We start from the raw sequence: 13,370 nt of genomic DNA on the forward strand, positions 1-13,370 counted from the left end.
CCTAATATAACGATGTTGCTAACAAAGTTTTGTTGGCAACGGCGTCATATTGAAGTCGTAATAGTAAAAAATGTATTTTGCGACAGTCGAAGTAATTTCTGATAGTCAGCATTTCTTCGAAATTTAACTAAGATAAATAAGGTTCTTTTTAAAAACTTTGAATGTATCATGTCCAGTTGAACGTATTTGAAACATTTCGTGTTTATTTTTTGCTGTGTGATTTCTATTTTTGTCAATTATACGCAATAATGCGCACAGTTGATGTCGGGGCTATTCGTAATACCGAACACTGGGGTTATTTGTTAATACTGATTGCAGCGCCTATGGGTAACCCTAACCTACATTAACCCTGGATACATTACGATTGTCTACGTTACGCAGAGTTAAGCATTGAGATAAACTAAAGTTCTTCATTGATTTACTTCAAACTTGATAATATTGTGTATTTTAGTACATAGAACATAAATATGAATATAAAATCGTCGCTCTTAAGCAGATAAAAAATTATAAAGCGTTAAAGAATAACACTTATAGGGTTAGAAAGCCTGTCACACCAATGGCATAAAAAAACATACAAACGTGTAAGTGAGGATATAATGGATCTATTTTTATTTTTTCTTTGTCATAACCTCATGTTCTCTTGTCGCTCTATGCAATCAGTGTGACAGATTTCCTAACCTCACAAGTGTCAATTATAACGCTTTATAATTTTTTATTTGCTTGATAGCGACGATATTTTCTTTCATATTCACGTTCTATTACCAAAATACACATTTAATACTCAATTTCAGATGTAATTATGCGACATATGAGTGATTTGTAACTTGAACAAGATCAAAATTATGATTTATTCCTGGACTGGGTGCAAATTACCCCTATTGGGGCTATTCGTAATACTTGGCATTAGTCAACATTTTTATATGCACTTCAAAGCAAGTGCATTTCCATGTTCTATCTATACCAGCATTGTGAAGAGAAAAGTTCAATCTTTCAAATCATCCCATGTTTTTTTTTTTTTTAATAAATATAGAACTAAAGAGACACGAAAGAAAAAAGTCTTACAAATAGCCACGATCTCCCCTACATTTAATTTATTAATTTATTACTTTAATTTATTTATTTAGTTATTTATTCATTTAAGGATATCCTGGCGGTAACGTTCTAACATTGACAATACTTTAAAAATTTTATAAATCGTTTCTAAACACATGTTTAAATCTGAAGTCAATCCTCTAATTGATTCACAAGTTATTCAACTTTAAATTTTGCATGTATTCTTATGGCGTAGCAATACATTTTCACTTATGTCAACAAAATTATAAAGAAGTCCCATTGCCAATATTCTAAAACTTTGTTTATGAGTAAATAAAATACTGAATATTTCTAAAAAAAACTTATATCAATTTACTATTCGCTATTAAGATATTAAAACGACGCAAAATTCCGAATGGGCTACATAATAATGCTACATAACACATTTCATTTTGACTTGTATAAAATGCTAAAAAGGCAAATATTATGTTAATAATATTTGTTTAAGTATCTTATGGATTTTTAAGTAGGGCGATGTGAGGTAAAATGGAACGGGTTTTTGTTTGCCTCTATAAAAGTGTCAACAAATTTTATTGAACAATCAATGGTTGTTTTCACTAGAGGACAAAAAAAACTAACTTTCTATAATTGAGGATTTTCAAAGTTTTGATTTTAAATTGTATTTTTAGCTATTTTTCAAAAACAAAAAATTTTGAGCTTATGAAAAATAGTGGGGTAAAATGGGACACCAAAAAACTTCAGTCAAAACAGCCATAAAAACCAACTTAAATCGACTCTTATGTTTAACCAACACTTTTAAATAATGAATAATTGAAAATAGAGCAATAAAATCCTTCCCTTTCTCTATAAGGGCTACAGTATTTAAACTTATTCTTTAATGGTTCGCAGCTACTATCACATTATAGTAATATTTAATATTAAATTTTCTCCGTGTATAAGTAATAATATTCAAAATAATTAATAAATCACTTGATTTGCACTAATCCTTCAAGAAAACATGAAAATACCCACTTTGCCCCACAACGTTAATTTGCACGCAATCATTCATCACCAAAATTAGATTAATTTTCTACAACACTTTTTTTATTTAGAAAAATAATAAAAAAACAATAACTGCTCATAACTTTCCTTTGTTGAACACTTGAAAAACTTACTTAAATCACGAGTATTATGAATACAAGAAAAACTTTATAAAAATAACTTTTAAGATCAGTCTCGTACAGCAACAAAATGTTTGTACACAAACTACAATGGCTAATTGAAACATGAGCTGTCATGATAAGCAACAGATGACAGTTTTTCGTTTTGCTCTAAACTCACTACTACATAGAAATTTTGATGGTGTCCCACTTCACCCAATGTTCCATTTTACCCCATATCACCCTACCATTCAATATCTAATATACAGTAAATGTTATATCAATATGTGTCTAGTTCTTTCATTTTTTTTTACAGTAGATTTCAGGTAAAATTCATGCCCAAAAGTTTTTTGCTAACGATCGCAAAAATTGTAAAATATACAAATATATTCAATTGTAGTGCCAAATGTCATGTTAATTGGCATTATTTAAATCCTATACATAATATGGGCACATTTCATCAATTTCAAATTTAAGTAATTATTGTCTAAAATAGTATAGCCAAAATATCCTTAATTTAATTTATTAATTAATATAATAGGTGTGTGCATATATCTATATAAGGGGCATTTTACGTCAAATCAAGGCTTTAGATCCAACCAGTTTTTACTAAATTAATTATTTTATTAAAAATGCTTCTACCGTGTGTGTATGAGGTTTTAAAAAGTTCATTACGTATAGTAAAATTTTTTAAGGACTTCCGTTTCCGGTAGCAAGAGTGATAGTTGTGTGCTTGTAAGGTGTGTTTGGTGAAATTATGTTTTTTGAGACGAAGGAGGACAGGATTGGAGAGCGAGGAGGTAAAGGGACACAGAAGTAGCAAGTGGAATTGGGAGAATAAGGGATAGGGCAGAGGTAAGGGAATAGTGAGGCAGGAGTGATAGTAGGGTTGGGACGGGATTTGGAGGTTAGACGGGAGAGCAGGTATAAAGAGTAGAGAGGAAGCAAAAAAGAGGGAGAGTAGCGACATCGGGCGGTAGAAGTGAGAAGCATAGCAGGAGAAAGTAAGTGCAGTCGTGGGAAATTTTGAATTAGAGTAACTTTTTAATAACCAATATATTATCTTAGTATATAATTTTGTATTTTTACATTTTCTACATTTATATAATGATTTTACAAATAAGCCCAAATATTATTAAACTTAATTAAATTGTTTTTTTAGATTAAAAAGTGTGATCATCTTAAATATAAAGAGTCATATTTTCTAGTAAATATTTTCTAGAACTGCAAAAACAGATTACTAAATTAAAAATTTTTTCATTTACATTTTATTTACATAAATATTTCAATAAAAAAAAATTTTAACCCGACTGCAAGTAAATAAACTTTTTGAATAGAGAACGTTGACAGGTTAGAAGACGAGATAGAGAAAAGAAAAGAGGTAGGGAAGGAGAGGGAAAAGGAAGTAGAAGAGAATGGAGAAGAAAAGAGAAGAATGGAAAGGCCGAGCAAGGCAGAAAGTTTAATGAGGGATAGATCAAACAGTGCGCCGCTGCTAGAATTGTTGAAGAGACGTGAAAAAAGGAAGGGTGAACAGGGGAAGGAGACTAAAGTAGAGGAGGGAGAAATTTTTAAGAGGAGCAATAAGGTAAAGAGATCACCGGTAAGACAAGAAGAAGGAGGGCTAAGGAAGATATTAAGGGGGGTGAGGGAAGGTTTTAAGGAAATGAAAAACAAATTGAGAAAATTGAGGGAAGGTAGGGAAAAGATGAGAAAATGGATAGGGGAAATGAGGAAAAAAGTAGACAATTTGGAGAGAAGAGTGAAGGATAGAGAAAGGTAGGGGGAGGGTAGAGAAGGAAAAGGGAGGAAAGGAGAAGGATAAAAAAGAAGAGATAGAGCAGATACAGATAAGGAGAAGAATGAGATAAAGGAACTGGAAAAAAATGAGAAGACTAGAAATAGAAGGGAAAAAGAGAGAAACGGAGAAGAGGAAGAGAAATATAATTATAAAGAGGGTAAGAGTAAAAGAGGGAAAAGAAGAATTAAAAAGAAAGATAGAAAAAATAATGGAGGCAACGGGGGCAGTAGCGAAAGTAGAAGGGGTGAAGAGGATAGGGAAGAAAGATAAGGGAGAAGAAGTCATAGTATGGGTAAAATTCGCGAGTGTGAGAGAGAAAATTGATGTGATGAAGGGAAAAACGAAGCTGAGGGATAGGAAGGAGTGGAACATGGACGACTTGACGGAAAAAGAGAGAAGGGTAGAGTGGTGGATAAAAAGAGAAGCAGAAAGGAATAGAAAGAAAGGAAAGAAGGTAAGTGTAGGATATATGAAAATGTGGATTGAGAATAAATTGTGGATATGGGATGAGATCAAAGATGAATTAAAGGAATGGAGGGGAAAAGATGTAAGAGAAGAGGAGAGAGGGGGGAGGAGAAAGGAAAAGAGGTATTTTAGCAGGGGGAGGGGGGTAGAGTAGGAGAAAGGGAGAAGGATGGGAATAAGGAAAATGGAAAATATGGTAGAAAGAGGAACAGAAAAAGGAGGGACGGTAAAGAATACAAAATAGGTTTTTGGAATGTAACAGGCATGGAAAATAAAGAGGACTTTAGAGACAAATTGAAGGAATGGGATGTGATGTTTTTGAGTAAGACATGGTTACAGAAGAAAGGATGGGAGAGGGTGCAAAGATGGTTACCGAAGAGATACGTTTGGGAGGCGCAAAATGCGGGAAGAAAAAGCAAAAAAAGGAGGGCAATGGGAGAGGATGATCATGGGGATAAGGGATGAAATAGAAAGAGAAAAAGAGAATAGGGAAAGGAAAGAAGTGGGATTACAGGTAAGTAAAGTCAACTTAAGAAGATAATGGTGGAAACTAGTGGGTGTATATGTAAATGGGGATCTAGAAGAAAAAACGAGGCAATTAAGAGAGTGGATGAAGGAGAGAGGGAAGGGGGTGAGTATATTAATAGGGTGGGATTTTTATGCGAGAACGGGTAGGGAGGGGGGAGGTATACGAGGGGAGAAAGAGAGAGGAGTAGGGGAAAGAGAGAAAAACTCAAAAGATAAAAAGATGAATGGAGAGGGAAAGAAATTGTGTGGTTTTTTAAAAGAATTAGAATGGTCAATTCTGAACGGAGGCATAAAAGAAGATGAGGACGGAGAATGAACGTATACTGGAGGAAAGGGGGAAACTATAATTGACTACGTAATCAGGAATAAGGATACAAGAAGGAAAGTGGTAAAGATGAAGGTGGAAGACTGGGTGGATTCTGACCATCAGCCATTAACTGTGTACGTGAAAGGGGGAGGAAGGGGGAAGGAAAGGATTGGGAAAAGGAAAAGAAGAGAAAAAAAGGGGTATGGATAAAAAAGAGAAAGAAGAAATTTGAGAAATACGTGGGCAAGAGGGATAGTGTTTCGGAGGAGGTTGAAGAGGGTTGGAGGAAATTAAAAAAGAGAGTGGAAGGAGCATTGGGAAGAGTAGAGAGAAAACAGAAAAAGGTGCAGAAGATGGTGGAATATGGAATGTAGAAGTATGAAAAGAGAAGTAAGGAAGAAGTTTAAAAAGTGGAAGAAAAGAGGAAGGAAAGGGGAGAAATATAAGGAGATGAGGAAGAGATACAGAGAGTATTGTAAGGAAAGCAAAAGAAGAGAAAGAGAAAAATGGGAGAGGGAATTGAAAGGTGTAAGAACGGAAGAAAATGTATGGAGGATAGTGAACAGAGGGAGGAAAAAGAGAAAGAAAGTCAGGGAAGGGATCAAAATAAGGGAATGGAAGGAACACTTTAGCAAAGTGTTGGGGGAAGTGGAGTGGAGAGTGAGAGGAGAGGTGAGGGGAAGAAAAAAAGTAAAAGATGATATCAGTAGGGAAGAAATAACAAGGGCGGTAAGGAAATTGAAGGTGGGAAAAGCGGACAAGATGGTATTGTAAATAAAGTATAGAAATATGGGGAAAAAAAATAAAGGAATACCTGTGGGCAATATGTAACAGAGTGTGGAGAGAAGAGGGGTGGTCGGAGAAGTGGAGGGAGGGGGTGGTAGTGCCGGTAAGGCAGGGAAGGAGAGGGAAAGAGAGTTGAAGAATATAGAGGGATCAAGGCATATAAGGTGTACGCAACGGTACTTGCGAAGAGATTGAGAGAGGAAGTGGAGAGAAAGGGGATACTCCCACCGAGTCAAACGGGGTTTAGGAGAGAGGTAGGTACGATTGATCAAATCTACGTACTGAATTATCTGATAAACAAGAGGGTAGCGGTGAAAAAAGGCAAGATGGTGGTACTATTTGTAGATTTGAAAGCTGCGTTTGACTCGGTAGATAGAGAAATCCTCATACAGATGATGAAGGAGAGGGGAGTTAGAGAAAGTTTGGTCGTGAGGTGCAAGGAAGTACTGGAGGAGACCATAAGTAGAGTGAGGGTGGGGGATAAAGTAGGGGAAAACTTCTGGACGGGGAAAGGGATAAGACAGGGGTGCCCTCTGAGCCCATGCTTATTTATGCTGTTGTTGGCGGATTTAGATAAAGAGTTAGAGAAGGAGGGTGAGTGAGGGTAAAGGGAAGAAAAATATATTCGTTGGCGTATGCAGATGATGTGGCAGTGGAGGAGACAGGGAGAAATGGATGATAAAAGCACTGAAAAGTTATATAGAACGGAAGGGATTAGAGGTCAATGTGGAGAAGACGAAAATAATGAGATGTAGAGGGGGAGGGGGGAGACAGAAAAAGATGGTGTGGAAATGGAAAAGAAGAGAGATAAAAGAGGTGAGAAAATATAAATATCTAGGGTATGTAATGATGGCAAATGGGGGTCAGAAAGAACATATAGAGAGAATTAACAAAGGAGCGGTGGTGATGAGAGAAGTATAGGGGATAGGAAAGAGGAAGTTTGAAAAGGATTGGTCGAGAAGGATATGATTATTTGATAGATTGGTTTTGGACGGTAATGAGATATGGAGTGGAGATATGGGACTGGAAAGAAAGAGAAAAGGTAGAGAAGATACAGGACAGATTCTTGAAGTGGATTTTGAGGGTTGAGAGGTACACGCTGGGGTACATGGTGAGGGAAGAAATACAGAGGGAAAAGTTGAGGGGGAGGGCACGGTTGAGGGCATGGAGTTATGAAAAGAAACTGGGAGAGGGAAGGGGAGGAGAGCTGGCAAGGTTGTGGAAAAAATAAGAGACAGGGCGAAGGTAGGAAAAGTGATGGGTAAATGAGAAGAGGAAAGGAGAGATTTTTATGAGAAGAGCTGGAGCCTAATTGAAATAGAAAAGATGAGAGAAAGAGGAGAATTGAGGGGAGAAGAGGTAGTGGCAAGAGAGACTAGGTGGCAGGAGGAAGAAAGATGGGAGAAAATTAGGGACTCTAGTTTTAACATATGGTATGCTAGGATGAAAGGTAAGGGGTTGCCAGAGTACCTAAAGAAGGGATAGAAGGAGCAAAAATGACAGAGAGTGGCAAAGTATAGGCTGGGAGACGGGATGATGGAGAGTAGATATTGGGGAAAAGATGAGAAAAGGAAGTGTAGGATATGTGGAGGGGGAATGGAAACTTGGGAGCACATATGGGAGGAATGCACGAATTGGGGGATTAAAAAGGGATGGCAGGAGATGGAGGATAAGGTCTTGGGAGAGGACGAAGAGGGAGAGATTTGGATGAAGAGATTAGAGGAGTTGATGGAGGGAGGAGAATGGTTGGGTATGAATGAGAGTGTGGAAGGGAGAGAAAAATGCGGCGGAAATGGAGGTTCAGAGAATGAGTGCGGAGGTATGAATGGATAAGTGATCTTTCTCTCTTGTGCGTTGTAAAGGATGCGAGGAATAAAATGTTGAAACTTTGTAAGCGGAGCGAAGGTCCGCAGTGTACTAAAGGTCCGCAAGGAATAAAGTACCTTATATATATAGTAAATTTTTTAATAAATTTGTTAAAAAAATAAAGTTTTTAACTAATTAATATTTAAAGAAAAATAAAGCAAAAATTAATTAAATTAAACAATCTTTTAGATTCTCTTAAAAAAGAGATAAGGAAAAGATTTTATCATGTAAGAAATCTAAAAATAATTATTACTTATATATTTAAACAATTAATTAGTTCCGGATTCTCAAAATTTAAATACAATTAATAATTGGAAAATAGACTAATGAGAGTCAGCGTGGGTCAAAAAACGCAATCACAAGTATCGATATTAAATCATTTATTCAATTCATTTATTCAAAATTACAAAACGAATGTTTCGACTCGCTTTGGAGTCATCTTTAGCGCAACAAGAAATACTACAGGCAATAAAAATAGAAGCCGTCATCAGTCTTTGTAAATGGGAAGCATCAAGTCGCCAACGGTTTGACAATTCCGTGGTGATACTTTTAACCGCAAAGGTATCGCAAGAGATAACGCTTAGTTGTATAACTGTCGTATAATTATTTTAAATCTCGAAAAATTCTAATTGAGACTATATTTTCTCGTCATCATGTCGCAAGAAATGACACTTCACTACATAATTGTCAAATGATTATTTTAGATGTCAAAAAATTATTTTAGTTGCGACTGTATGTACTCGTGGATCCCCACTCGAGCTGATGACAACTAATGAAGCTTGAGATAAGTTTTGTCCGTAGAAATTAATTTCTCTTGACGAAGTAAGCACTCAAACACTACTCGTCTTACACCAACACGTACTCACGGTTTCGAGTCCGAATGGGTACTAACTGTCCGGAACATCATATCTTACCTGAACGTTTCGAGATCCAAAATAATTATACGACAGTTATACAGCTAAGCGTTATCTCTTGCGATACCTTCGCGATTAAAAATACCACCACGGAATTATCAAACCGTTGGCGACTTGAGTGCTTCCCATTTTCGAAGACTGATGACGGTTTCTATTTCTATTGCCTGTACTTTTTTTTGTTACGCTGTGATAACTCCAAAGCGAGTCGAAACGTTCGTTTTGTAATTTTGAATTGAATAAATGATTCAATGTCGATACTTGTGATTACGATCTTTGACCTGCGCTGACTCTCGCAGAACATCAAGCGGTTGAGAATAAACAACGGTAAATTCAAATGCACAAGTACCAAAAATATATAGAATAAATTGACGGTGAGCCAAATATTACAAAAAAATTGATTAACCTTGTATCATTTTGACGGATTAAATCAATTATAATTTACTCAATAACAAGAGATACGCATGATGCAAACATTCGGTGTCCGTTTGTAAGTTGAGACTTTTATCTTGTAACTGAATATGTAGCATTTCAAAAATAAAATCAACCGCTTGCCTAAGTAGCGCTCATTATCTAAGATTTTAATGTTCTCCAAATCAAATTCGTAATTACAAATAAGTCTGTGTTCTGTAATGACAGAGTAATTGTGCGTGTTCCAATTAATGTGCAATACTCATTAATTCTTGTTTTCAATTTCCTGCTGGTTTGGCTCACATATGACGCCTCGCAGTCTTTACATGCAATTTTATACACGACATTGAATAAATGATTCAATATCGATACTTGTGATTGCGCTCTTTGACCCGCGCTGACTCTCATTAACTTATTTTCCAATCATTAATTGTATTTATATATTTAATATAAATTATTGTAAATGTATTTTAATATTATATAAAAATTTAATATAAATATGTCAATTTAAATTAAGTTTTATTATGTTCTTTTTTTTTTTACCAATTTTACTATATAGGGTGTCTCAGAAAACTCGCCTCCCTTTTTAAGAGCAAATTCTTTAGAAAATTTTAATACAAAAATGTCAAGGGTGTAATGGTTTTTATTCGCAATTAAAGTTTACGAATCACAGAGCTGACATTTCGCGCGCTCAGGCATGGTGACATGACAAGGTACCACAAGGGTACCTCTTGACATTGAAGTTGTTATATAAATACGCAGTGACATTTATATTAAGAAATTATGACTGTACCGTTGAGTCAGCTGTCAAAATCAATTTATTACCATGTTCATATGATAAGAACTTTTCTTTTTATAAGAACTTTACTTTTTTATATATTGCCATAATAGTTCTTATTGTACAAATTTGGTATTGAATTAATTTTGACAGCTGATCCAACGGCTATCGTAACATCTTGTTATTAAATTAATATTTTATTGAAAATGTTAATTATGCATATGTAATGCACAAGTGTTTGCTACAGTCATAATTTTTTAATATAAATGTCACTGCGTACTTAGATGACAATCTCAATGTCAAGAGATACCCTTGTGGTACCTTGTCATGTCACCATGCCTGAGCGCGCAAAATGTCAGCTCTGTGATTCGTAAATTTTAATCGCAAATAATTTGAAAACCATTATACCCTCGACATTTTTGTATTAGAATATTTTTCTTAAAATTGTTAAAAAAATCCACTCTCAAAAAGGGAGGCAAGCTTTCTGAGAAATCCTGTATATTATTTATTTTATTTATGATATTACATTATATTTATAATAATTTATATTAAATATTTCATTTATACTATTATTAAATTTTCATTGAATTTTCTGAGTAGGTTTTTGTAAGAGATTTTTAAGTGGGTTTAAACGGATTTTTTTAGGTGGGTCCAACCTATTAAAACCCGGTGGGTTTTAATGAGTTAGACCTATCTTGACAAATCCTGCCCGTCTGACATATAGACAAATCTATGCGCGCATGCACATAACTTGCATGCAGTGATTCTCCACACGTGTCACAGAATTGTACCCGAACGTCCGAGCCTTACTCATTATACATTTTTCTTATATAGCAAATTAAATTTTAGAAAAGATATAATATACTTATATTAATAAAAATAAATAATATGAATTAAATGGCACATCTATCTGCAATACGGATCTAGCTCAAAATATAGAATTTGAAAGTGATTAAACACACGTCAATTTAGAACAATGCTTTTCCACTATTATTTTTATAAAATTTTGCGAGTTACATCAGAATGTACATATATGTGCATCAGTGCTTGCAACAATCTGCACATTTCGGTCGATTCCTGAAGCGACGCCCACTGCTTTCCCCAGCTCGCCGCTCGAAGGTCGAGACCGCGAACACGCGACAGGCGCTCTGCCGAGCGGTAGTGGGGAAAACAGTGGGCATCGCTTCAGGAATCGACCCAAAATGTACAGATCGTTGCAAGCACTAATGTACATAAATGGATATGCCACATTTATATGAGTATACCATATTTATTGTTAATTGTCGATATTGTATATTATTAAGAAAAAATAATTATAGAAACAATTTTGTCAGAAAAACCGAAATAGAATTTAAATTTAAAAATAATACTCTAACAATTTCTCTTTAGTTATTAATAAAGTCTTGCAAAAATTCATGATTTTTAAAGATAAAAATAAATTTCATGTCTTTTTCCTATTACTAAACACTTGAGTAATGATTTTTCAAGTTACCCAGCTAACATGATGTATAGCAAAACTCCAAGTGACCAAATGTCACACGCTGCGTCATATCCTTGGCGTTTCAACACTTCGGGTGCTACAAAGTTGGCTGTGTAACAAGGCGTCATTAGCAAACCGTTCTCTGCTCGTAATTGTGTCGCAAAACCAAGATCACATATACAAAGCGTCGTTGGGTCACCACCAGGTTTTGAATAAAGGATATTTGATGGCTTCAAGTCTCTATGAACAACCTATTTTTTTTTTTTTGTAAGCAACGGTTTATTACATTTCATCATATATATATATAAATCCATACTTACACACGAGCGAATATACAAGTTAAAATATACGACGCAAAATGTTTATTACAGATATTCATAGTATTTAAAGTTATAAATTAAATAATCAAGTTAAAAAATTAATGATTTTTGACTGGATTTAATTAATTTAAAATAAATTGATTTAAGTTTTAATAGTTTTAGATTTTAACTTTAACTAGTTATTTTTAAAACACACATTAACTTATTAACTTTTTTCTTAATTAAAAATATATCTATGTAAAAAAATACATTCCTATATGAAAAAAAACAATCTTTCTCACTTCATATAAACTTAATTTATAAATAAAATATTAAATTTATTTGATGTGCGTGTATGATCTGTATCATAATTGTTCTGTTACTTAGAGTAACTAATTTAAAAAAATAACATTCTAATTTAATATAAATAACACTTCTCATGATTAACTTTTAATTTCAGTTAATTTTACCTTAACGCATTTTAACTAAATTAGTTTTTAATTCGTGCAACTTTTAACGTATCAGTAACAAAATTAATTTTTTAAGTCATTAATTTTAATTTAGTCTGAAAAATATTAACTTGCCCAATCTTAGATTATATTATACAATTAAAAATCATACTTACTCCGTTTTCATGAAGATAATGTACCACACTTGTAACAGTGTAAATGACTTCAGCGGCTTCTCTTTCGGTAAAATTTCGTCTCTGTAGTAAACGATCGAGGAGTTCGCCACCGCGTAAAAGTTCTAATACAAGATATACTCGTTTATCGTCTTCATGAACCGCTCTCAATGTTACAATATGGGGATGCCTGCCGTATCGTAATAGAATTTCTATTTCCTCCGTCGAATCTCGTTTCGATTTCTCAATCACCTATTTTGATCAGTTATCCAGCTCTAATTTTCTACTTATTTCATATAACTCTTAAAAATGTATTTTATCGTAACTCTTATATACTTTACCTTTACAGCATATTCCATTTTGGATGCTATATGAATAGCCAAGTATACCACACTGTAGCTTCCTCTGCCAATTTCGTGTTTAAATTCATATTCGTCAGTTATAGAAACAGGATTAACATAAGCCGGAAAAATGGCACTAATGTTATCGTAATTTCTATATTCGGAAGACATAACGTGATCCGCATCCGCGAGTAAACATGGTGCAACAAAACTGAATCCGCGAAATAATTCGTGAGCGTTTGCACTAGGTGGTACTCCGGGAGAATCTGCGTGTATTTGTGAGTGTGTATGTATAAGACAGTTTTAGTAAAAATATTAGAATGCGAATTTAATTAAGATACCAGAGCCGAATAAAGGCCACTTACGGGAACACTAAAGTGATGGTATTATCGGCATTACAGGATACAAAATTATTCAAAATAGCTTTACAAAATGTAACAAAATTCTTTTACATGTAAAAAGTATAAACAGAAATAAATCGCTATGGCAAACCATATTACTTTTTAACATTATAAAAAAATGATTTTTATTATAACAGTTTTAAAAAATAAACATAAGGTTAGCAGACCTATGTTAGTTGCAG

The 13,370-nt window shown here is 34.3% G+C and overlaps 1 protein-coding gene across 2 annotated transcripts in view; it reads right to left on the reverse strand.

The window, feature by feature from the left end:
* LOC105194734 (ribosomal protein S6 kinase 2 beta) overlaps nt 1-13,370 on the reverse strand; it is a 117,250-nt gene that overhangs the window by 61,765 nt on the left and 42,115 nt on the right. For both annotated transcript variants that reach the window (XM_039450116.1, XM_026139852.2), the window contains exons 9-11: nt 12,788-13,053; nt 12,450-12,698; nt 11,538-11,776 (exon numbers count right to left, since the gene is read on the reverse strand). In XM_039450116.1, coding sequence (XP_039306050.1) covers nt 11,538-11,776; nt 12,450-12,698; nt 12,788-13,053 — 754 coding nt within the window. The remainder of the gene's footprint in view (nt 1-11,537; nt 11,777-12,449; nt 12,699-12,787; nt 13,054-13,370) is intronic.

This window comes from Solenopsis invicta, chromosome 5 (genome assembly GCF_016802725.1).
Source record: "Solenopsis invicta isolate M01_SB chromosome 5, UNIL_Sinv_3.0, whole genome shotgun sequence".
Taxonomy (NCBI): domain Eukaryota; kingdom Metazoa; phylum Arthropoda; class Insecta; order Hymenoptera; family Formicidae; genus Solenopsis; species Solenopsis invicta.